Here is a 23479-nt window from a genome sequence, read left to right on the forward strand (position 1 = left end):
TTTCCCTTGCAAATCATCTGATTCCTCTCAAATTCCAGAAGTCTTTGTGAAGCAGAACATTTATTTAAACAAAAGTAATTTCCTTTAACTCATTTGTCTTGATACAGTCGCTGGGGACCGTTACAATATATTCGAAGAACAAACTTGAATTGTTTTCTTTGTAGGTAAATGAAATGCGACCAATTCTAGGTCTTTCCTTATCGCAGAGAATCACATGTAAATAGTCTTAAGAAATACCGGCTCTCCTGCCCTTTTCTTCAAACTTGGCTATACATTGTAATAAAGAATATCTACCCCTCTAGCTTTGACAATCTTTAACACTTTTTTAATCATTACTTTTTGCTCGGCGGTCTGTCAAAAGGAAGAGAATATTTTTGTATAGGTGAATGCCTTTAATTACACATATTCTAAAAATAATGGTGAATGAATTTCTCTGAAACCAATTTCTTATTTTGTTCCCAGATGTGAAGTCTCAAAATTATTTTAATCGTGTTCAGGTTTGACAAAAAAACTATATTCAGTGCTAACATTACTAACTTGGGAAAGACTAGGAGTACGATGATAACATCCTCGAGTCTACCATTCAACAGTTCCTTAGGATATCCCGTGCCCGCGTGTTTGCCTGTTGAATACGGGCATCGTTTGCTTCCGCCTGAAATTAATCAATCAATCAATCAATTAGTAAGTCTAGCGAAAACGTAAAGTGCTTTTCGATTGAGCGGCCAATCGGAAGGAAGGAAAATACCTACAACAGCCAATGAGAACTAAAAGAACAACCAAGCTGCCTAAAGCGCGGGAAAACGTGCGCGACCAAGTAGTGAGTGGTTTTAGTTTTACATCTGATTGGTCGAGAAAGTGGTGATATTTTTCTAAACCAATCACACAACGAATAAAACCAAAACCAGGGCAATTCCGGATAACTTTCGACGCAATTAAATATGGCTCTAAATTAAATAGACCTGTTAAGCCTGTATTCCCCAGAGTATTATCATATGACATGACCTGAAATGGGTAGTCAAACCATAGAGGCTAATAGAGGTCTTTTTCGCTTGACATGGTAACGCTATCATCAACAAACATCAAGATATTGAATAAAGGAGATAAGTTTCTAAAGAAACTGTGGTGCTGCGTTGGTGGGAGAGTATAACAAGGTAATTAAGTATTATCAACTGAGTTGATAATGTTAATTGGCTACAGTAAAGAGTTTTAAAGCTGAAGTTTTGAGCGTTAGCCCGTCCTCGTTCGCTCTAACGAAGGGCTAACGCTCGAAACTTCAGCTTTAAAACTCTTTACGGTGGCAAATTTACGTTATCAACTCAGTTGATTATACTTAATTACCTAGTTAAAAATTAAAATATTGTTGAGAGGTCTGTTTGAAAAAGAGCGCGTAAGACGTTATTATGAACTGAGTGAGACGGTTTAGCAAGAAAATGTTTAGTGCTCCGTTCGCACGTCATAAAACCTTGACCGAAGAGGTTTTCTCTTCCGGCCAAACTTATCATATCATGGGACGGCCACTTTTCCCAGTGTATGCCACTGACACTAAATTGTGTTTCTTGTTTTATCAAAAGAGGAATTCCAACACGAAATATGTCATCACCTTTGCATTGATACGATCCAACTGCCTGTTCTGTGTGTCAATCTCATTACCCATATCCATCGCCATTGACTTCAGATTACCAACTATGTTCGCCACTTGCCTTTGAATCAATAGAAGAATAAATAAACACTTTAGAGAAAAAAAATTCATATGCAAATACGTTTGCTATCTGACTTATTTTACAACGCTTGGTTAAGAGTGCCACTGCCTCATGTTCTGATTTCCACAGCAATTTATATTGTATTATCAACATCACTTTCCCATAAGCGGCTGCCGATCGTAAGGCAGATGAATACTTTGTTTATAGGAAACTCAATCGAGAAGCGCCGTTATAATTATTACCGTTGTTAATTTTGCGAACACACGACTGAGTAAACCTGAAAATGTAAGGTTTAAGTTATCTTTTTCACTGCTCACCCGAGATTTTCATCCATTTCATCTTCTCTGTCATCTCCTGTAATCCTGCAAAACATGTCACACTTTAATTAAACAAAAAAGTTTCAGATTATATCTCCTTCACACCGAGACTTAAACCCATCAAATTTTCGGTGATAGTTACCCTAAATTATTTTCCAAAAAAAAAAAACAACAACAACAACACAAACTGTAACACAATATCACCTGAATGGAACCAAAGTTCTCACGACCTAACAGAACAAACATCTATTTTTGCAGTAATAAAATTCCGAAGTTACTTTCAAAGGTTTTACTGACTATTTTACGTTTCCACACTAATTTTATTTAACCCTTTAACTCCCAAGATCTGCTTGTTAATTCTCTCCTCCAGCTGCTACACATTTCCTTGTAAATCAGTTACAAGAATTTGGTGTCAGATCAAGAAAACAACTTCTACCAGATACGTTTCAGTATTCTCATTACCTATTTGTTGGATAATGTATGGATATTATGGGGAGAAGTTACATGTTAATCACTTCAAGGAGTTAAAGGTTTAAGTTGCAAAATTATTTACTTTTGTATGTATCCACTTTTAGCTGCCTCTCCACGGTTTCCATCTGGTGCATATCTGGCTCCTAAAAATAAAACCTCACTTTGTCTATTACATTGTTCCTCAGTCCTGTGTGGTTAAAAATTTGCACATGCCGAAGCAGTAAACTAAGACCATCCCCCAGCTTGTCAAAGCATGAGTTTTGTCACTGACCACAGTCCTTTTCTGGTAGAAGAAGGTGAAGTCTATACTTGAGCCAAGAGGGGCTATTAAGCCACAGTTTATTCCAGTTCGCACGGCATGAAGCGACTAGTGGTATTGCTACTACCTCCTGGATGAGATGCCAGCCCATCATTAAGTTACCTCCTCCTCCTCCTTCCCCCCCCCCCCAAACATTTCATCAGGCTTCATCGACAATTCAAAGACACCCATTTATACTCATGGGTGGAAAGGGCCACAAAGAGAGTGAAGTGTGTTGCTTAAGAATGTAGTGTTACATCTTTAAGAATGCATTCATTATGGGAATAGATCGGCACAACTGCATGACTGTATGTTAACTAAGAATATTAATGTTGTGAAAGGTATTCAAGTGAGGTGAATATCGATTAAAATGTGTTGTAAGTTGTGACCATAAAGCCAGAATATTGATACACTTTACAAAGAACACAATAGAATGACCCTGCCCAATATGACATTGCAACTTCTTGAACCACAGTCCAGTACCCTCCCCCCCCCTCCCATCACTTATCACATTGTGAAATAATTCTAATATTACCTGGTTGGGTGGAGAGAGTTCCATCATCACTACTCTTAAAGGCCTTTTTGTACATTTCATCCTTTTCAAAATTCTTCCGCCTAACAAAAAAAAACCAAACATACAAAGTCAGCTCTAAATCACAACCTAAAGTTAGGACAGTGCTTAAAATCCAGTTTTTTATATGGCAATAACCACTATGGCTGAGGGGTGTAATAACAAGTTTAAGAATGGTATTTATCCATTCAATCAGATGATTATCAGAGCGACCTTAGTTAAGCTTTTTCCTCTTGCAAAATTGCATATATGGCAAAGTCGAAAACAAGATAAAATTCCAGAATGTGAAGTTTTCTTAAAACAAGTTGACATCAAATATAGAACTGAGAAATACATTGCTGTTAAAAACAATACGCAGAAACAATTTCAGGCTAAGTGGTTATTGTATAGATGGCACTTATTTATAATAAATTATAGTTTACAAATATAATTATAGAATTGTTTAAAAATATAAATGTAATTTATAATTAATAATAGCTTACAAATGTAAATAGAGTATACTGAGAGTCTTGTAAACACTTTTTTATTTTCAAAATGGCAATAAAAAATGTGGAAAAAAAAAAAAAGTTTTTCCTTGAGTGTGCAATATGTAACATCAGTATGAATATTCTCCATACTGTTCTCTATACATTTCCCACAGTGCCGTTAAGGAGAATTTGTTTGATAATCAAGAGCTTCTTTAGTTGGTGATCATTTCTTTTATTCTCCTGACCTTGATGTTTGATTCTGGGCTGATATTGTAAGGAGAAATTCAATGTTAGTCACTCTTAGGGGGGTCAAAGGATTAACATTTACTGAGTGAAAGCATCAAACAGGAAAGTACTCGGTCCTCATTTCATATGCCATCACTGAGACTCTGAGAGCCACGGAATTTTTAAGAGAAGCTTTACATAACTCTACCCAACTTCCATTTTTTACTTTTTCTGTCAATGTGCCTGATATGGCTGCTGGTAGAGCTGTTTCCTGGGCTCAAACATGCTTTTCTTGTCCCTACTTACATCTATACCATTTGTGCTCAAGTCCTTTTAAGTTATATGATTCTTAGTACTACAATCACTTTGTGAAGAACAACCACAATAGCAAGAAACAATATTTCATGTCTGATCAGAAAATATAGAGCACAGGAAAATCAGACCTTCTCCATGGGCAAACACACAATCCACAGCACTTTTCAAGTCCTGTCAAGTTTCTCTCAGCCTCACGCATGTCAACATTGATTTGATCCAAGTTCTCTTCAACTCGGTCTAACTGTTCCCCTTGTTCATCAAGAGCCACCAGTGTTTTTATTCCTACCTCTTGGCTCTAGGAAAATAATCAAACATGCCACAGGTGTAAGAATGATAACCTGTACTATTATTTTAGCATCAGATGATCATTTCAACTGTTTCCTTTACTTTGCAGATTAAATAATTTCCTTTCCTTTGTAAAAAATTATTGAAGAAATGTAAAATGGTTTCTGTGTTTACATAGCCTGATGTAAACACATGGGAGGTTGGGAGAACACGAGATAAGTGTAGGAAACCATGACGCGAAGTGGAGTGGTTTCCAGCTTATCTCGTGTTCTCCCAACCTCCCAAGTGTTTACATCAGGCTATGAAAACACGGAAACCATTTTACATTTCTTTTATAAAATAACTAATGAAAGAGGAATGAAAACCGTGTTTACATATGCTCATGTAAAATGGTTTTATGGCCAATCAGAGCGCGCGTACTATTTACTTTATAGCCTATTTCAGGCCTGAAGTTTGTAAAACTGAGTGCAATAGTAAAGATCACAAAAGCAGTGACAATAACAAGCCTGACTCTCCCCAACCCTCCCTTATTTTTTCACTCTACCCCTGCTGTCATATGGGTATCCAGTCAAGTCACTGACGGTTCAACTCGCCAATGACATATAAAATCCAGTAGAGACGTCGGTGAGTTGGTCTTCAATCCAGTACAACTTATTAGAAGTTAAACATATAGAAAAGTAAAAGACCTTTAGTGAAAAAACAATTTTTTTCTTCCAACAAAGTTTATAAGGATCTCATGGCGAATAAAGCAAGGTAAACATTGGCAATGACCACGAAAGCTTCAGGTGTGAACGAGTTATTGTGTGACAACAACACTGTAAAGACTCATCATGTCAATCAGTCAGATTTTTTAAAAAAAACTTGGCTTTCTTGACAAGATCTTTAGTAGAAACAATTATTTTTATTTCCAACAAAGTTTTTAGGATCTCAAGGCGAATAAAGCAAGGTGGAAATCGCTAATGACCAAAAAAGTTTTAGAAGCAAATGCATTGTTGTGTGACAACAACACTGTAAAGATTCATTACGTCAATCAGTCAGATTTTTTAAAAATAAACTTGACTTTCTTGACAAGATCTTTAGTATTAATTGTACTGGATTGAAGACCAACTCACTGACGTCTCTATTCAACTTTATACATCGGCGAGTTGAACCATCAGCAACTTGACTGTAATTCATCATATGGTTTAAACCTTTAGCTCCCAAGATCGGCTTGTTAATTCTCCCCTCTGCCAGCTACACATTTCCTTGTAAATTTGTTATGAGAATTTGTTGCTTGATCAAGATGGCAGCTTTTACCTGATAAGTTTGAATATTCTCATTACCTGTTTGCTGAATAATGTATGGATATTATAGGGAGAAGTTTTATGTTAATCATGTCTGGGAGGTAAAGGGTTAATATCAAGCTCAATTTTACTAACAATCAAAACATCAGCTTTAAAAACTCGGTGGCTAATTCACATTATCAACTCATTTGATAAAACCAAATTATCTTTTATTTATATTATAGACCAAGTTAACAAAGGAAAACAGTTATTTTTTTAACTGTTTAACTCCTTGGATCTGATTGCCAATTCTCCTTTCTGGCTATTACACATTTCTTTATAAATTAGTTTTGAGAATTTGGTGTAAGATCAAGATAAAAACTTCCACCTGATACATTTGAGTATCCTCATTACCTGTCATAGAGTTAAAAGGTTAAATTTACAGTGCTGTACTTTGACACCCACCTCTTCTGCAAGATGCAACATGCGACGAGTACTTTCTAATGACTAAATAAATAAAATGTCTATGTTAATAGAAACATGCATCAACTTAACACAAAATACAATTTGACACCGTTCCTCTCAAAGAACTGCAGTATAGACTATGTATGAAATCTTCTCAAACTGGATGGATGTCAGAAATACAGTTGCGGTAATTTCACCATAACAGCTTTGGAAATCAATCAGTTAAAACCTAACACTAGAATGAATATTCTCCACACCAATATCTATAAATCTCCAGTGATGAAACTGATGAGGAGAGTTTGTTAAACAATCTGACTGATTGAGTAATTATGCTGCAAGAAGAAATTAAATGATTGTCATTTTCACTGTTTAAAGGGTAATACTGTATGTACATACCTGGTCTGTCAGCTCGTCTCCTCTCATTTGCATTCTGGTAATCTCTGATCTCATGCGATCTTCATCAGACATTGTGAATGGCTCTTTGTGGATTGAGGCAAATAAAAATATTCTCAGCCCTTATTTTCTTAATATCATACTGATAATGTTAGGAAAAATTCTGTCTTGGTAACTCACAGGGATTAGAGGATTATCTGAATCCAAAATGATAAACACTAAGCTGCTAGATCTCCCTTCATCATAAGGATGGCTTTAAATTTACAGTGTAGTACTTCTGTGTACAGTCATTAGCAAGTAAGGGCGTCTCTTAACACTCCTACAATACAAATGCATTATTGACGTTGTGTGAGGGCAAGATGGTTGGATAGGGTTAGGGTTAGTGTTTTTATGGACTGAGCTGGTCCGTAAAATTTAAAAAAAGAACAAGGCCAATATCCAGCAATCTTGACTGAACAAGCTTGGTCATTAAAATTATTTATTGTATGGCAAAAAGATTTCACTTCATCAAAGAAGCTAGGATGACTTGTCTATTTCAAGAGCTGGGAAAGAAAAGCAAACTGTGCTTTCAAAGCATTCAGATACTGAAATACAATTACAAATTAACATTGTGATTTAATGTTTGAAACTCTAACCATGAATTTTTTATCAATTCGGCTCTAATTCTGATAGTTACAGTGGGAGATGGATGATAAGGGCATTGGTGAGTGGAAACTCTGAATAAAGTCTGCATCAAACAGAAAATTTCACCTTCCAGTGATGATTCATGTACTTAACCTCAGCTCAGATGGGCAAGATTTTATTGCAAACTACATGTAAGCCCAATCATAGTGCTCGATCTCACAGAGGAAGTCAATATATGTTTGAATTAATCGCATTTTGGTTACAGGAAAATATCCAAATTATTGGATTGCAAGACCGTGCTGTGTGGTTGAAGTGTGTATAGCTTAGTTAAACTGCCAAAGAAAACACAACCACTTTACATATTTTGCCAATTTCAATTTCTATAAACTTCATTTACAAACATTATTAGACTGTCAATGCCAGTACGGCTTTGGGCATATGCAGTTGACTACAAACATAATTTGTATTGCTGTCATTCCAGCGACAGCGAGAGTAATCCAAAATAAATTCTTTTGTCAATTCGTGGCTTTGGATATATCTATTGAATTTCCAAGAAGATGGAATTTGCTGTCGTTTTGCTTCTAAAATCATAAACAAACAAAACTAAAAAATAACTAAGGCTAACTAAAATAGTTTGAATGGCTGACGTTGAATACTCGTGCTCGTCTTTCGAATATACACTCGATTCAGACGAGAATTGGAACATCAACCTTGCTTAAGTGAAAAAGAACAGTAACTTTACCTTGTAAAGACACAGTTTCAAAATAATGGAGTTTGCACCTTCACTTTCCAATAGATTAAAGTCGGACGCCCTCGTCAGCGCTCAATCTCTGCAGGCACTTTCTGATCGCTGTTTCGATCAAATTTCTTCATGAGCCCGCAGTCTTCGCTATGACGTCACTGTTTATGTCTGACGTCACTGTTTATGTCTGACGTCATCGACTAATGAGACACCCCACAGCGTTGACGGAAGTTTCAAAGTGAGTTTTGGATAGTAACATTAATGCACTGTAAAATTAAACACCATTCAGCCTTAAATGTAAAGCTACGTAAAATAAGCTAGTGAATGTGTTTTTTTTTTTAAATTTTGAAAATCCTTCACATCTTATTGGGATGTAAAAAAAGGAATGTGTTCTGCCGGAAGGAAACGAGTTAAAGCATTTAGTAGCGAGCTGGTTTTACTTCAGGGAGGAGGAAGAGGAGGCGAAATTGCAATGGGCCAAAACCTCCATTAAACGTTTAGGGTCACGGATTTAAATATTGGCGTATACGTAAGCGGACGTTTGTCGAGATATAAAGTATGGAGAGAGAAAATGGTGCGTAAAAGTTTCTACAGGCGTGCTCATCAAATCCAATTTAGTCGCTTTTAAAAATTGAATGTAAATTTTTCCGAACGGAGAATTATTGGCATATTTACTTTCCCTGTTGAAGTCCAAAAGGTGTATCTCAATTGGGATGGAAAGATGAAATAACCGGAATGAAATTTTAAAAACTCGCGGCTGAACTGGACGGCAACTTTGCAGTAACAAAAATTATATGATGAAACTGAGCAACATTTTGTTTAAGGTGAAGTGATTTCTACGTCTTTCCTCCCATAGATCTTTACCCTCCACACCCTAACATCAGTATGCATATTCTCCATACTGTTCTCTATACATTTCCTCAAGCGCTGAGAAGGAGAATTTGTTTAAAAATCAAGAGCTTAATTAGTTGGTGATCATTTCCTTGATTCTCATGACCTTAATGTTTGATTCAGGGGTGATAACGTTAGGAGAAATTAGAAGCTAGTCAGTCTTAGAGGTTAAGGGTTAAGTAACCATGATTGTCATATAAACCATGATTGTTCAGAAGGATGTAGAAGGAACAAGCTCGGCGCCATGTTAAAAACTACCATATACTACAGAATAAATCACCACCAACTTTGTCTTTAGTAGATACCGAACTCTGAATTAAGAATCTCGTATTTTATTATCACAAATAACAAAATTTTAAGGCAAATCGTTCAAATTATGTAAAAAACAACTGTTTAAATGAATATTTACTGAGAAGTATTCGTACACGCACTATTTCCGCAATAAGCTTTTAGTTGACTGTCAGTACCGACATAACTTGAGTACCCAAGTCAAATTTGATACAAACAAAAAAATTTTAAAAATTCAGGTTAAATTTTGTCCTGGAAATTAATGATTCTATCATTCAACCTAAAGTTAGATATGACAGTTTATCTGTTTTCTTCCAACTCGGCAAACCCACCCAGCACAGAAGCGCATCTGTCGATCATGTGTTCTGGAAGGGACTCCCAAGATGGAGGCGGTGGTGGCAAATACCTTGGAAACGGTTGATTTGGCGGGAAAGTGAAAGGTGACTGATTCAGCCAGGCGCATTCCGGCGGAGGGAGACTTGGGTGGAGAAGATGCGTCGCCTCTGGCGGTGGGCATGGGGGAGGATATGGTTGGTGAGTTTGATAACCATGATATCCTGTCTGCTGCATGCAAGCGAGGTTGTCAAGAAAAGATATTTTAGCTCTGCGCTCATTGGCCTCTGAAAGCTTTTTCTTCATCTTCATTCGTCGGTTTTGAAACCATGTTTTCACCTGAAAAAGAATAATTTCTGATAAATAAGTGTATTTAGGTGGTGCAACCAGTTTCATTAACAATCCTGGTTGTAGAGGATTCGCTGAAAATTATGATACTTTTTCGTACAATTACTAAAAAGAAAAAGAAACACAAACACAATTCCAAATGATACATTTATCGAGAATGAAGCATATGATCTCCTTTTTTTTTTCAATTACATACTGACTCTTATTTAAAAAAATAAGCATACTAGTGTCAAAAATCCAAAATCGGCCACTGGTGTCCAAAATAGTGTTCAAAATCTAAAATCGGCCACCAGTGTCCAAAGTCCAAAATCGCCACTACTGTCCAAAATTCAAAATCTAAAATAGGCCAGTAGTATCCAAAATCCAAAACAGAAAGCCCCACATCCCACACCCAGAAACAATTTGTTTACCTGTGTCTCGCTCATTTGTAGCTGCTCTGCGAGCCTCTGTCTGTCTCGCGAACCCAGGTATTTCTGTCGTTCAAAAACTCGTTCTAACTGCATAACCTGCTCCACTGTGAAGGAAGAACGGGATTTGCTGGATCGGCCGTTGACAGGGCTTGGTTCCTCACAACCTGTGAACAGAAAGAAGGCTGACGTCACCATCGGAGATTCGAATGAAATTGAGGTCTTGTTTGTTTTTAAAGGCCTTTCCGCCCCAATAACAGATATAATGACATTTTCAGTTTGCAATTATAACTGGTTTTAATTTCAGCAATGCGTTTTTTATAATGACATTTCTCTGGGGGGGGGGGGGGGGAGAGCGCGCGCGCGCTCCCAATCAACTTAAAAATGCGCAGTTTCTGTTTTCCTTTTTCGTTCCGAAATAAGGCACCATGGCCATAGGAAGATCTTAAAATCACCCCATAATTTTCTAAAACGGAGCTTTAATCCAAAAGGTGGTCAATTTGTCTCGCAATTGTTCGCTTTTATCGAAGACTTGTTTCCGTAATGAAATATGGGGTTATACGGAGACCTTGCCAAGATGAGTTTAACCTAATTGGAGAAATGTGCGTAAACAAAGATGTAAGATTTTGGAAACTTGCTACTTGAGCGGCTTATATTAAGGTGTTCCTGGAGGCTAATTTAGCCAAACTTGGACAGTTTTAAGTGGCTTAATTTCAAAGATACATCAAATAATTAATATAATACTTAGTAAATTGTACTTGAATTTCCCCGTGTATTGCGAATCGCGACTAAATACCTAAAACTGAGTCTCTTGTACGAAAAAAGGAGGAAAATTGTAGGTGAAACAAATTTAAATAGGTTATCTATTTGTGTCATATGCACAATCTACAGTTGAAAATGATCACGACAATTTGCTGATGTTAAGTTTAAATCTTCAACTAATGTAGGAGAGGAAACATCTGAAACAGTTATGGAAGGTACGCAACTCTTTTGCGATCGATCAACTACACACTCAAAGCATCATGTACAACTTAACTTAAAATGAAAAACAATGTATCTAATATCATGATAACATAAAAAATAATTCTTACTTGAGGGCATGTTTGATGAACGACCACCACTCGCCATCGCTTGCGGAGTTTGCATTTCGTCTCGAAAGCTAGGATCAGGCAAACGCCTCTCCGGACATGGCGAAAAATTTTGATTCCGCACGATATCTTCAACCATAAATGAAGACTTTCTGTGTGAAAATTCGTCTTTGAGCTTCACTGGGCCCATTGCAAGTGACACAGAGTTCTTTAAAGCAGTTGCGTACTCTTCCATCTCGTTTAAGTCGTTAATACACTATGGTAGTTGATGTGATCGCTTGAAATCTGACGGCGACTGACGCAAACTTTCTTTAGGATCTGTTATACTTTTCAAATTTACCGCGAATGCGGTGCTCCTTTCAAATTGGTATGTAAACATACCGCTTCATTGAGATGATTGTGAACCTTTGTATTTGATCGCTATTCACGAAAGAATACCTTTGCAAAAGGCCTAAATTTTTTTCAGGCCCTATTTCAACTACTAGTTCAGTAGTGTTCATAACTGCGAGGATCGCTTCCACGTTCACCTCTGCATTTTTTTAAAATTCAAAGTTTACATGATTTCACGAGCTCTAGCGCGGTGCGCGCATTTGAAACGCACGCCGCATTGTTCTGCTATTGAAAGGAATGAAACAATGCAACTGAGGGATAATGACGGCTTTCTAGATTGCGACAAGCAAATGCAATGAATTTTCAGAAAGCGAGCACTAAAAGTACTGCCTCAAAACACTTTTTATAACTCTGATCAATTTAATCAAATTTCGCGGCTTTTGCGTTTAAGAGCGAGTCTCTTTTTGAGTCGTTTGCTTTTGTTTCATTTTTTTTCGTAAGGGTCTGTCAGGCTGAACTACAGAATACAAGGCTACTTTTAACCATCCACCAATAGAACCAGTTCTTTTGTCGTTTTCCGTCTTGTTCTCACCCGTCTATAATATTTCGTTTTTTATTGTTACCGCAAACTTCTGAATTCCTCTTGTCGTCCACAGTTAAAAATCTCCCATCACGCTGGTGGAAGCAACAATACTGTGACGCCTTCTCGGTCACCACTTGAAAAGCCTCCATTTGGATCCGTCTGTAGAGCAACGGAGCGTCTCAAGAACGAGGCGTTTTCAAAAAATTTTAGTAGGTAAAACGATAGGCAAACACGTGCAAAAGGTAAACGTTTTCGAATGAAAACATATGCGTGTGTATGGGGCATACAGAGAGTATTCGCAAAGATCCGTTTACGGCCGTGAATAATCTATTCACGATGATTTTAGTTATATGAAATTCATATATTTGCACTGCGGTGAAGAAACGAATTTAAGAGATCATCGCAGCTAAGAACACTACTGAACTAGTAGTTGAAAATAGGACCTGAAAAAAAAAAAAAAAATTCAGACTCGTACGGGATTTGAACCCATGACCTCTGAGATACCGGTTTATTCACATTCTGATTTACGGCAATCGATGAAACGGGAGTTGCAGTTTCAAATCTTCCGAATTTCTTCAGACTCGTGTGAGCAGAGCGTTGAGGTCTTATGATAACCACGAGAAAGACAAGGAAACAGAATAATGACTTCAGATTTTATTTACCAGCATCTATCTATAACAAAATACTTCTTTAAGCCATCCGCAAAACCACGCCTTCGTAGAACTGCTATGTAACTGTAAACACAAAGTTTGAAACTATAGGAAACACTCAGTAACCAGTTTAGAACGAAAACTGATCAACCCTTTCACTCCTAGGAGATCACAACAATTCTCACCTGATCCTGTCAATAGATTTTCCGGTTGAACGGCTTTTAAAAGACTGAAAAAACTATATGCTGGGGGAGAACGTCTGATTTAACATCAAATTCTTAGCGCTAAAATTCCAAGACATGTACGGCAAACAGTGTGGAGAATTGAAATTTAACTCTTAGGTGAAAAAGGGTTAAGTTTTAGAGATAAAATAAAAATAAAAATGACAAAATAAAAATTATAAAACTACTTAGATAAATTTATAAAGATCATGGAGATCATTTCACATCTACGTTTGTCGATTTGTTCTACTACAAAAGATGCTATAGAATGCGTTTCAGATTAAATTAACACTCAATATACCATGTTAGGGAGTGGGGAGGCGGGGGAGGGGGGGCGCGAAAAAGGGAGAAACACGGAGAAGGGAGGGGAAGGGAGGGGAAGGGAGGGGAAGGGAGGGGAAGTTCCTCCTGATAGTAAACCAGACGAATGAATTAGCTTCTCTGTTGATTAACACGCGATTTGAATTACGTCATTCCCTATCTTGATCCTCTCTCTCCTTCCAACAAATTATCCGCCATTGTCAACCTGAACGCAAAATTGCGTGTCACTGGAGTTTGAACTGACACTCCTTGTGCAAGAAATAATGTTATTATTGCGAAAAAGATGCCTCGATCTAGTGGTCTTGTCAGCATTATATTTTTGTGATATATTTGTGGATAATGGAAGATGGCAAAAGAAGAAGTTAACCAAATGTAAACTGGAAACCACCGGGGAAGCCACCACCTGAAAGATTAAAAGAGAAAATCATGAAGACAAGGAAAGGAGTCACGCAATGCATGTAAGTCGTCACGCGACAAAGAAGCGTGACATTTTAAGCCACATTGATAGGCGATGTATGTAAGCAGTCACGCGACAAAGAAGCGCGACATTTTAAGTCATATTCCACACTGGATAATCTACAAATCAGGCGTTATTTCGTATCATTAACACCACTCCTGTCATAACCATTAACACCATTACTGGTAACATTGGCATGATCATTTTTACAACCTTGCGTTTTCACGTAAGCGAAGTGCGCGAAGCACGCAAGTAATTATTCTTATCCGGCTCGTGTTATAGACAAACGTTGACCATCCATCCAAGTTGGTCCGTTAAAAAACATAAAAAACAAAAAACAACAACAACAACAAAAACAAAACAAAAAACAATGCTGAACATCATACCTCCAGGTCCTCCAAAGTTAAACCCACTGAATCCTCCATGCCCTCCGAAAAATGCTTGAAATATATCTCTGGGGTCGATATCTGTTCAAACAATTGAAAAAAGGTATGTAAACACTTTGAGCATGACCAATGACGTGGCGCGGGGGAGAGGGGGAGGGGGGAGGGGGGAGGGGGGAGGGGTTCCATGAAACAAAGCGTAAACATCATAATTGAAAATTATTTTCCCAGATAATTGTCTGGAAAGTTGGCACACAATGAAACCATTATTCCCTTCCCCAATTAAAAAAAATTATAAATAGACAAATAACATTTGGGGAGTGAAAAGAAGTCTTGTTTGAGTCTACGGACACTACTTTAAATGCACTGGATCCCAGATCACAGGCTGCCAACCTACCTGACATCATCATGCCGTCTTCGAGATCTTGACCCGAGTCATATCTTGCCTTTTTCTTGGGGTCTGATAGCACACTGTAAGCTTCATTTACCTAAAATAAACACCCAGAGTGTGACGAGAGTGTTGCAATTTAAGTGACAGCGATTGTTTCTTGTGTCTTCCTATGTCCTGTTGCGCGGGAATTCGACGCACAGCTGTCCAAAGTTGATCCATCTACGCATGCCTTAGGTTTGAGCGAAGGGCATTCGTTTTCTCATTCAGAGAAGACGAACGTAAGGGCGGGTGAGTGAGAAGCAGAAGCTGCAGTTGCAAAGGAAACAGTCGCTATTCCTTGCTCTTTTTCACGCACCCTTTTTTTAAAGCCCAGCATGAGCTAACACTATTAAAGAGCGTTTAACAGTTGGCAATCACACGGTCATATCAACAGATGCAGAAAATACCAAGTAAGATACGGTGGGAAGATGGAAAAGATGAATACGCATTCGAATATGGGTAGGACGAGTTTAACAAACCTCTTTGAACAACAGCTCCTCACTTTTCTTGACTTCTTCTGTTGCCCCAGAATGACGATCTGTAGAGGAAAAAAACTAGATTGGTAAGGATGTAAACTGCACTAACAATACGTACAGTAAGAAGAACGGTCAGCTGCTTTCTAAAACTACTACATAATTAGATAACTTATTCAATCATTTAATCAACAATGAAATATAGGATGAATACAAACGTAAGTACATAACTGAATGAACGAATGAATGAGAGAGCGAACGAATGAACAAGTAAAGAAAAGTTATGTTCACTGTAAACTTCTTCGCATTTTCATTACCAGCGAGCAAGCCTTTAGTATTAGCGCTTGGGCAAGAACGTTTGTTCGCCCGTGCGCGGCAAAGTACGAGGTCTCGAGCAACGCGAGCCTGCGAAAGGTCTGCAAGGGGTTTAGCATTTCTCATTAGTGCCAAACCCCGGTAAAGCTCTCCTCGACTCGTCTCACATCTTCCCCGCGCGCGGAGGAACGCGCGTCCTACCTCCCCATAATAAGGGTCTGTTTGCGGGAAACCATTTTCAGGACACTTTGAGTAAGGAAATGTTGCAGCCCTACTAGACTAAAGCAAACGGTTTTTGAGTTTGTAAAATTGGCTTTCCATTTGGAGAAATGGTGCTTCTACCCCTGTTTGCCACGTCTGACCTGGGTGATGTTTCAGCGCTTCTTTTTTGTAAGCTTTCTTTATTTCGTCTTCAGTAGCACCCTTAGCAATCCCTAAAATTTTGTAGTAATCTTTTCTTTTGCTCTTTTTCAAAGCCATTTTTGCTTCCTCCAGCAGACGTCGATACTCTGAAAGAAAAAAGACACACTCAGCCTACAGGTCAACGTGTTAAGTAACGCACGCACGCAATTGAACAAGTTTAGTTTAGTTTTTCATTAAATCTGTCTGACGAGTGCGTAAGCACGAAACTCAGAGTAACAGGGAATCATGCGTGTTTCATTTCAGTCATTTTGAACTGTATTTCGCTCTACACTCGTGTGTATTGAGCACTTTCCAAAAGCATTTACTACTATTTCCCACAATTAGATTATCACCTCGAGATCTGTCCATTTTACACACTTTCTCGAAATCTCGTACGGCCTCTTCGAATTTTTCTGTTTCCATGTAGCTGAAAAAATAATTTCAAGTTATCTTAATTACCAACGAGCAGGGAACAGATAAATCTAGTTAACAAAAGGGACTGGTCATTAATCGTCGGGGGGGGGGGGGTCGGTAGATTTTGGTTGCGTCACGATAAATTTACCCGATACATTAATATGTTTAGTAGCATACTAATGTTCTCCTCTCAATGACAGTCTATTTTCTATAGCCCCCCCCCCTGACCCCCCCTTTCCCTTCTCCCCTGAAAACCATGGGACCCCCCCACAAATCTTTCGACCCCGAGGCGACAAATAATGGTTGCTCCCCTCGAGATCAACAGCCGTAACTGATGTTTGGAGTTTGAAAGATCCGAGAGAAACCCCGGGTGCATTCTTTTCGTCGAGTTTGAGCTATTGCAGAATCACTTCTTGATAAAAGAGATAAAAATGTTGTAGGAAATTATCTCCCGTGACAAGTGCACAAATAAATGGCAACAATAATTTGAATCAGCCCACGCGAGGGCGTTGTTACGCGCAAGCGTAGAGGCACCAAGAAGCGCGCAGCCACGCTCGTCTCTACGAGAATAAGGGCAAATAAGGAAAACTAACCATCTTGCTCTCTTGATGTAAGCCTTTAGGTAAGTCGAATCCAGTTCTACAGCTTGACTGCAGTCCTCAATAGCCTTCTCTGTTTGGTTTAACTGTATAATAAGCAAATAGTTTGATTGTTATTGGCAGGGAACTTTGACCAATTGCAATTAGCGATGCTATTCTTCGCAGTTTTACATATCATCACTGGTGATGATGCGTGACAGAGACTAACTGAATACAGTGGTAATTTGGTATTAATTATCAACTGAGTTGATAACGTAAATTGGCCACCGTTAAGGGTTTCAAAGCTGGAAGGATTGCAGTATTACTCGCGTGGAATGTGCATGCAGTTTACGCGCACTACCCCCTCTCCACGCAGTGACCACGCACTGTCCACGCACATTGCACACGTGTAATGCAGTAATTTCTCCATCTCGTATTGTAGGCTGCTTTTCCTTGTCAAGTGATATCCTCCCAGCCTAAGACTAGCAGTATTGCAGTCGATACGTCGCGATCTTCAAGTGATAGTGAGTATATATTGCGACTACAGATGAACTGTTTATTAAATATCATAACAACAACTTCTAAAAGATATCACTGTTGAATAATCAGGAACTGAAATTTAATGTCCTTGTTTTCTGTTACAGATTTCTATGAGAGTTTAAAATTTGTCCCATAATTACGTGACGGCGGTTGTATATTAGGTTTTCCTACATCATTTTGCGTGGGAAATTGGCGCGCAGCCTGCCAAAATTGATCCATTTACGCATGCCCTATGAGATTTGACCACCGGTCAGCCCGGCATGGACCCGAGCATGCGGACTCTCATTCAGAGAAGACTCACCTTGGAGCAGACCAGCGCTCTGTTGTAACACAGCTTAGCATTTGTTGATTTATTGCGCGGGTCAATTGTCAATGCTTCAGTGTACGTGTCATAAGCCAGTTGATATTTCCCACGGGTGAAAGCCTCGTTTCCCTCATCCTTCTTGGATTGTAAATGTTTCGCTTTCTACAGAACAGAATAACAGACTGTTTATTCCTTAAAAAGAAATGAGACTGGGCAAGTGGGATAGGCTTATTAGACCTCGTAAGAGAAAATTTTGAAAGTGTCAAAAGTAATCCGGAATTGCATGGGTTTCGCTTTACTTCGCTCTTTGATTGGTCCAGAAAACTCGTGCCACTTTCTGAGCCAATCACAAGCAAAACTAACACCAATCACGACTTGGTCACCCGCGTTTTCCCGCTTTTTGGTGAAGCGCTTGTTTTTACTTTGAGCTCTCATTGCCTCTTCCTTTGTTCTGAATGGCTGTCACAGTTACTTTGGTGTTTGTTCGACTGTCAATTGAAAACTGCTCTATACAAGGTAAAATAAACATTATTGAACCTTTAATGCCAGTCTTGCTTTCTTATGGTCTGGATCTCTCCTTAAAACTTGACTAAAATGTTGGAACGCTTTGTCAACATAGTCCTGAAATCAAAAGCAAAAGAGATAAATACAACTGACAACCATTTCGTCTCTTTTCTTACTTCCCCCCTATCCAAATTCCATTTCAGAGGTTCCTTTACATTTCCAAAGAAAAAAGAGTGACCAAAAAGGAATTTCTCATTACAATATAAATACATAATCAAGTGGAATAGTGATGAGAAGAAAGAAAAAGTTAATACACCTTAGGGAAAGCTGTTTGATTTAAAACCCAATTCTCAGTGTTTAATCTATAAGAAATGTATAGCACAGAGGGCAGAGAATCTATATTTAAATCATAAGAGTTGAAGGAGTAAAGAGAATGCCTTACCTGATAGTATAAACAGAGCCCTTTTACATAAAGTGCATCAGAATTTAATGAGTCATCTATTAAGATATTCCTGGGGATGAATTAAATTTATATAATAAGCTGAATGACAAGTGCATTTTGACCGGTTATTTTCTATTGGAGGACAGACACATAGATGGCATTATCATAGACAATTTTTGCTTCTTTGGTAAAAGATAATGGCAACATAGAAATGTGGTGGGAACATCACTGACACACTTGGCTGCACCTGATGCGCACTTTTTTTGTTGTGACCACATTTTGACGTCATCTGTGATCTGGTACTGAACAGACCCAAGGAAACGTGGAATCAATTTATAAAAAAATGGAAATAAGTTAAAGGCTTGATCATGTACACAATAAAAATCTGTCACTTATAAATTTACCATCAGTTGCACACTTAGAGTTGTACTTACTGCACATCTCTTAATGCATCACTGTATTTCCCCATCAGGCAATAAGCTTCTGCTCTCATTACTTTGTAAAGTGCACAAGCAGGACAACTTTCGAGGATATGATTCAAGTAATAGATAACCTGTTGTGTATGAAAACATCACAATATAAGACCAACCCTGAATGATATACTGATAATAACATCTCAATGCTCTAAATGCTCGAGTGAGATCAACATGTCTTAAAGATGAATTCAAGGTATGAAAACCTTTAATTCCCAGAAATTATTAACATATGGTAAAATAACCAAGGGCTCGCACACTGACATGACAGAGTCATACCTTTCTGTAATCCTCCTCATCGTGAGCTTTAAATGCAGATGACTCATAATCTTGAGCCCTTGTTGCTGTGCGCAGCTGGATATTAAATAAAAATTTCAGTGGAAAAATAAAACTCAAGAATATGTCTCACTGACTGCGTTTTACTCAACCCTTTAACTCCCAAGATCTCATTAGCAATTCTCCTTACTGTCTGCCATACAATTTTCATGATTTTAGTTTGGAGAATTTGGTATTGGATCAACTAATAATCCCCTAATTAATATTTGTCTTTTTTCTCATCACTTATCTGGTTAATATTGTATTGATATTGTAAGGAGAAATTTTGTCTTTGTCACTCATGGGATTTATAGGGTTAAGCCTTTAACTCCTGTGAGTGACCAGGACAGAATTTCTCCTTACTATATCTATACAATATAATGCAGGCAAGTGATGAGAATAAAGATAAATATCAGTTATGGTACTTACTAATTGATCTGATACCAATTCTCCAAAACTAACATAATGAGAATCATTTGGCAGAAAGAAAGGAGAATTACTAATGAGATGTTGGGAATTAAAGGGTTAAATTAAGGCTTAAAATCTTCCTTGTGATATCTTACAAGTTAATTTGATGTAATGGGTAGGAGTACCAAAATCTTGGACATCTGATACCTAACCACTAAGCTCACAGATCGCTTCAAGCTTTGCTCTTGGGAAAACTGTCCGCTTCTTAGAGCAGATTATGTCCGTGAACAAATAACCAAGCATATTTTAGTACCAAATGGAATGGAGACTATCATTTGTACACCTTAAGCCTACGGTATAGTCTTTTCTGTCAAATTCCACAGGGTTCATGATCATAACACCTTACAGTACATTCTACAAAAAATTAACTTACATCATCTTGAGCATCTTTGTTTTTAGGATCCTTCTCAAGAACCTTCTGCAAATAGTTTCTTGCATTCCCAATGGATCCCATGACAAGGTGACATTTAGCAGCCCTGAAATAACCCTTTGAAACAAGAAAATTTACAAAGTCCCTCACAGAATCTGAAACTTATGGTAATTCTCCTAACTGACTAATATAATTTCTTTAGTATATGAATACAAAAATTTGTTGTTTCAAATAGGGAAACATTTTTGACATCCAGTACAAAATTTCCCCTATCAATATTCTTTTTAACCAGCCTTAAGCCAAGAATTAAAAAGTTCAGACCAGCTTTATATCTAGCTTGTAAGTAAACTGAATTGTAAACTTAACAAGTACATGTTCTTTCACCCATAAATCAAATTCTACAATTTAACCCTTTACCTCCCAGTAGTGATTAACATAAAACTTCTCCCTACAATATCCATACATTCTTCAGCAAACAGGTAATGAGAATATTCAAACTTATCGGGTAGAACCTGCTATCTTGATCTAGCACCAAGTTCTCATAACTAATTTACAAGGAAATGTGTAGCAGCTACAAGGGAGAATTAATAATCAGATCTTGGGAGTTAAAGGGTTAAGTTTCCCATTAGATTTTGCACCCATTTTGTCTAGTCATTGTGCATATGCCAAAAACCAGAAACAATACACAGATTTCTCTTTGATTAATTAAAATGGAAATGCTGTAATTCTTCTAAATACTTGGCTGAATTAAAAAGTATGTTATGAAAATGAAAATGCAGTATTGCAATTTCTGTCATCTACCAGAAAAGATCTTTCCAAAACTTTCCCCCTCAGTAAGGGAAGAAAAAAACTAATAACCTGGCATAATCAAAATCCCAAATATTTATGTTGTATCTCAATCTAAAGCAACATTCATAAAAATTAACAACAAACAGGATTAATGTTTCAACCTCTGCAAGGTCATTTTCAAGTTTATAATGACCTTGGAGAGGTCAAAACATTGTTCATTGTCATTGCTAGTTTTTTATTAAAAAATATACATCAGAGAAACATCTGCATGGCATTGTCATGTGATCCTACCAAGTGACAGTTCAATTCCCCAAGTTGATGGCATGATATTTAAACTTTGTTGAAGAGTTACTTTTGGGTGGAGTGTTAAGACTTGCCAGGATATAAATTGTTAAAACAAACAGCTGATTATTAGGATATCAAAAAGATATTTTGAGGATCTTGACCAACCTTCATAAAATTCTCATCAGTTTTGATGGCAGTCTGAGCATCTTCTAAAGCCTTGTCATAATTCCCGATCATCATGTATGCTGCTGAACGATTCCCATAATATGTAACTACTGTGGGAGCTAGCTCTAAAATAAATGAAAATGAGAATTTTATAACAACCTAGAATAATTGGTAGTAATAACAAACTCAGTGGAATACAGTGTAACTGCTTATCTGCTGTACATCTAGAGCGTCATTTCTAAATTTCTTTAGTACAACAACTTGGTTGCTCTATAGGTACATCATGGACCTTGCTCACTAAAAAGTCTCTGTAGCTCAATGGTAGAGCATCGAAGTGTGAAATCTGAAGATCCAAGGTTTGATTCCTCATGAGGACTCCCAAAAAGCATCTTTCTCTATTTTTTTACCAAGCTCAAAAGTTACCATCTCTCTTACCCTATTTTCAAAATCATCTATCATGTAATACATCACTTAGTACAATACTTGTACAAAAATAAAGAGTATAGGTTTCCAAAGAAATCGTGGTGCTGCATAAGTAGAAGTTAACAAGGTAATTTGGTTTTATCAACTGAGTTGATGGTTTAAATTGGTCATTGTAAAGTGTTTCTTGGGCAGACATTTCAAGTATTAGTCCTACATCAAAGTGAATGACAAAGGGCTAACACTCAAAAAATCAGCTTTAGAAACTCTTAACAGTTGCCAATTTACACTATCAACTTAGTTGATTAAACCAAATTACTTATACAATTTTTATGTAACCCTTAAACAACCTTGCTTAACGGGCCGTGTTGCAATTTTAAAGATGTTTTTGAGGAAGAAATACATCACTTAACAGAGAATTTCGTAAAAAAGCTTAAGGTAGAGCCTTCGAACTACTGTGATGAATGTAATAAAATACTAATAAAACGAAATAAAATGACAAAGATATTTAAAAAGAAGCCAGACTAAAGTTTCGGCCACTTCCTGCTCAAAGAGCCGGCAAATTGTAAAGGTTCGAATTAACAACAATTAAACGTCGTGGTATGTTAACTCTATTGCAATCAACAAAACAGGGATTGAAACAAAACTCTATCCGAGTAAGAATTTTGTGTGAAATGATACTTTCCTCCCACAAGCAAGAAGAACTTTTAGTTTCTCTGAAAGAATCACATGGCCAAAGATCGCAAGAGTTCTGTATCAAATAAACCAAAGTTATAACAGTTCCCTTGGTATTTGCTGGTACAGAAACTAAACAATAGCAATATGTAATATACCTATTGCTTCTGTGTACAATTTAACGGCCGCTTCATAGTTTTTCTGGATATATTCTCTGTTTCCTTCTTGCTTTTTAGCATCAGCCTTCGCAAAACTGCAAGAGAAATACACATCAAACAAAAAAGCGTATCGGTAAAATTGTGTTTTAAAGCTCCTTCTATCCAGCTACGATCTTACTTGTCTAGTTCAGGCTCTTCAGTTACGTCCATCTGCTCATCTGTTTCCTGTTTTTCTGGCGAAGTTTCACCATCGCTTGTATTCATTTCTACGTCCGCCATATTTTCTTGCGACATAGCTAGTGCCAGTTTCTTCGCGTGCAATAAAAGCTATAAAACTGAATGTTCTGGTAAAGTAATGTGCTAGATGAATCGAACAGTGCTCTATTTTTATGTCAGGATTGTATTAATGTCTCCTACCATAAGTAATGATACAAAAATAAATATCCTAACGAAAACCTTGGCGTAAAAAATTGTAATTAGAAAGATGACATATCGATGACGTAACATGAGTTGAAAATCCATTG

General features: G+C 37.5%; 3 protein-coding genes across 4 annotated transcripts; all 3 read right to left on the reverse strand.

Moving 5' to 3' along the window:
- Positions 1 to 43: 43 nt before the first annotated feature.
- On the reverse strand, positions 44 to 8251 carry LOC131789472 (synaptosomal-associated protein 25). 2 transcript variants are annotated; one of them, XM_059106591.2, is made up of 10 exons: positions 8136 to 8251; positions 6773 to 6855; positions 6377 to 6418; positions 4493 to 4659; positions 3322 to 3401; positions 2571 to 2631; positions 2018 to 2062; positions 1601 to 1700; positions 538 to 652; positions 44 to 351 (listed from the first exon to the last, which is right to left on the reverse strand). In XM_059106591.2, exons 2-9 carry the CDS (start codon positions 6842 to 6844, stop codon positions 584 to 586), a joined length of 636 nt encoding a protein of 211 aa, XP_058962574.2. In that variant the 5' UTR covers positions 6845 to 6855; positions 8136 to 8251; the 3' UTR covers positions 44 to 351; positions 538 to 583. The 2 variants fall into 2 exon arrangements, with proteins under 2 accessions (XP_058962574.2, XP_058962572.2); XM_059106589.2 differs by having other exon boundaries at positions 44 to 652.
- Positions 8252 to 9614: 1363 nt separating this feature from the next.
- LOC131789566 (homeobox protein ceh-30-like) lies at positions 9615 to 11725 on the reverse strand. The gene is made up of 3 exons (XM_059106720.2): positions 11494 to 11725; positions 10406 to 10569; positions 9615 to 9986 (listed from the first exon to the last, which is right to left on the reverse strand). Exons 1-3 carry the CDS (start codon positions 11723 to 11725, stop codon positions 9615 to 9617), a joined length of 768 nt encoding a protein of 255 aa, XP_058962703.2.
- A 1317-nt stretch (positions 11726 to 13042) lies between these two features.
- On the reverse strand, positions 13043 to 23299 carry LOC131789474 (dnaJ homolog subfamily C member 7). Its single transcript, XM_059106593.2, has 16 exons — positions 23134 to 23299; positions 22956 to 23050; positions 21703 to 21827; positions 20467 to 20580; positions 19590 to 19664; positions 19272 to 19390; positions 18838 to 18907; positions 18429 to 18512; positions 17889 to 18053; positions 17063 to 17154; positions 16409 to 16482; positions 16016 to 16162; positions 15345 to 15403; positions 14833 to 14923; positions 14439 to 14519; positions 13043 to 13998 (listed from the first exon to the last, which is right to left on the reverse strand). The coding sequence occupies exons 1-16, from the start codon at positions 23247 to 23249 to the stop codon at positions 13958 to 13960; spliced, it is 1548 nt and encodes a 515-aa protein (XP_058962576.1). The 5' UTR covers positions 23250 to 23299; the 3' UTR covers positions 13043 to 13957.
- Between the last annotated feature and the right edge of the window lie 180 nt (positions 23300 to 23479).

This window comes from Pocillopora verrucosa, chromosome 13, assembly GCF_036669915.1.
Source record: "Pocillopora verrucosa isolate sample1 chromosome 13, ASM3666991v2, whole genome shotgun sequence".
Classification (NCBI taxonomy): domain Eukaryota; kingdom Metazoa; phylum Cnidaria; class Anthozoa; order Scleractinia; family Pocilloporidae; genus Pocillopora; species Pocillopora verrucosa.

Bases quoted from the DNA above. Each gene is read 5' to 3' on its own strand.
- LOC131789472 (XM_059106591.2), bottom strand. From the start codon at position 6,844: ATGTCTGATGAAGATCGCATGAGATCAGAGATTACCAGAATGCAAATG. The intron at 2,632-3,321 runs GTAATATTAGAA...TTTTATTTTTAG, and splicing joins AACTCTCTCCACCCAACCAG to GAGCCAGATATGCACCAGAT. The intron at 653-1,600 runs GTGATGACATAT...GATTAATTTCAG, and splicing joins TGGATCGTATCAATGCAAAG to GCGGAAGCAAACGATGCCCG.
- LOC131789566 (XM_059106720.2), bottom strand. From the start codon at position 11,725: ATGGAAGAGTACGCAACTGCTTTAAAGAACTCTGTGTCACTTGCAATG. The intron at 10,570-11,493 runs GTAAGAATTATT...TTCTGTTCACAG, and splicing joins TTCATCAAACATGCCCTCAA to GTTGTGAGGAACCAAGCCCT. The intron at 9,987-10,405 runs GTAAACAAATTG...ATTCTTTTTCAG, and splicing joins TACAAATGAGCGAGACACAG to GTGAAAACATGGTTTCAAAA.
- LOC131789474 (XM_059106593.2), bottom strand. From the start codon at position 23,249: ATGTCGCAAGAAAATATGGCGGACGTAGAAATGAATACAAGCGATGGT. The intron at 15,404-16,015 runs GTCAGACGTGGC...TTTCCTCTACAG, and splicing joins AGCGCTGAAACATCACCCAG to ATCGTCATTCTGGGGCAACA. The intron at 13,999-14,438 runs GTATGATGTTCA...TTAATCTTTCAG, and splicing joins TAACTTTGGAGGACCTGGAG to GTGGTGGCTTCCCCGGTGGT.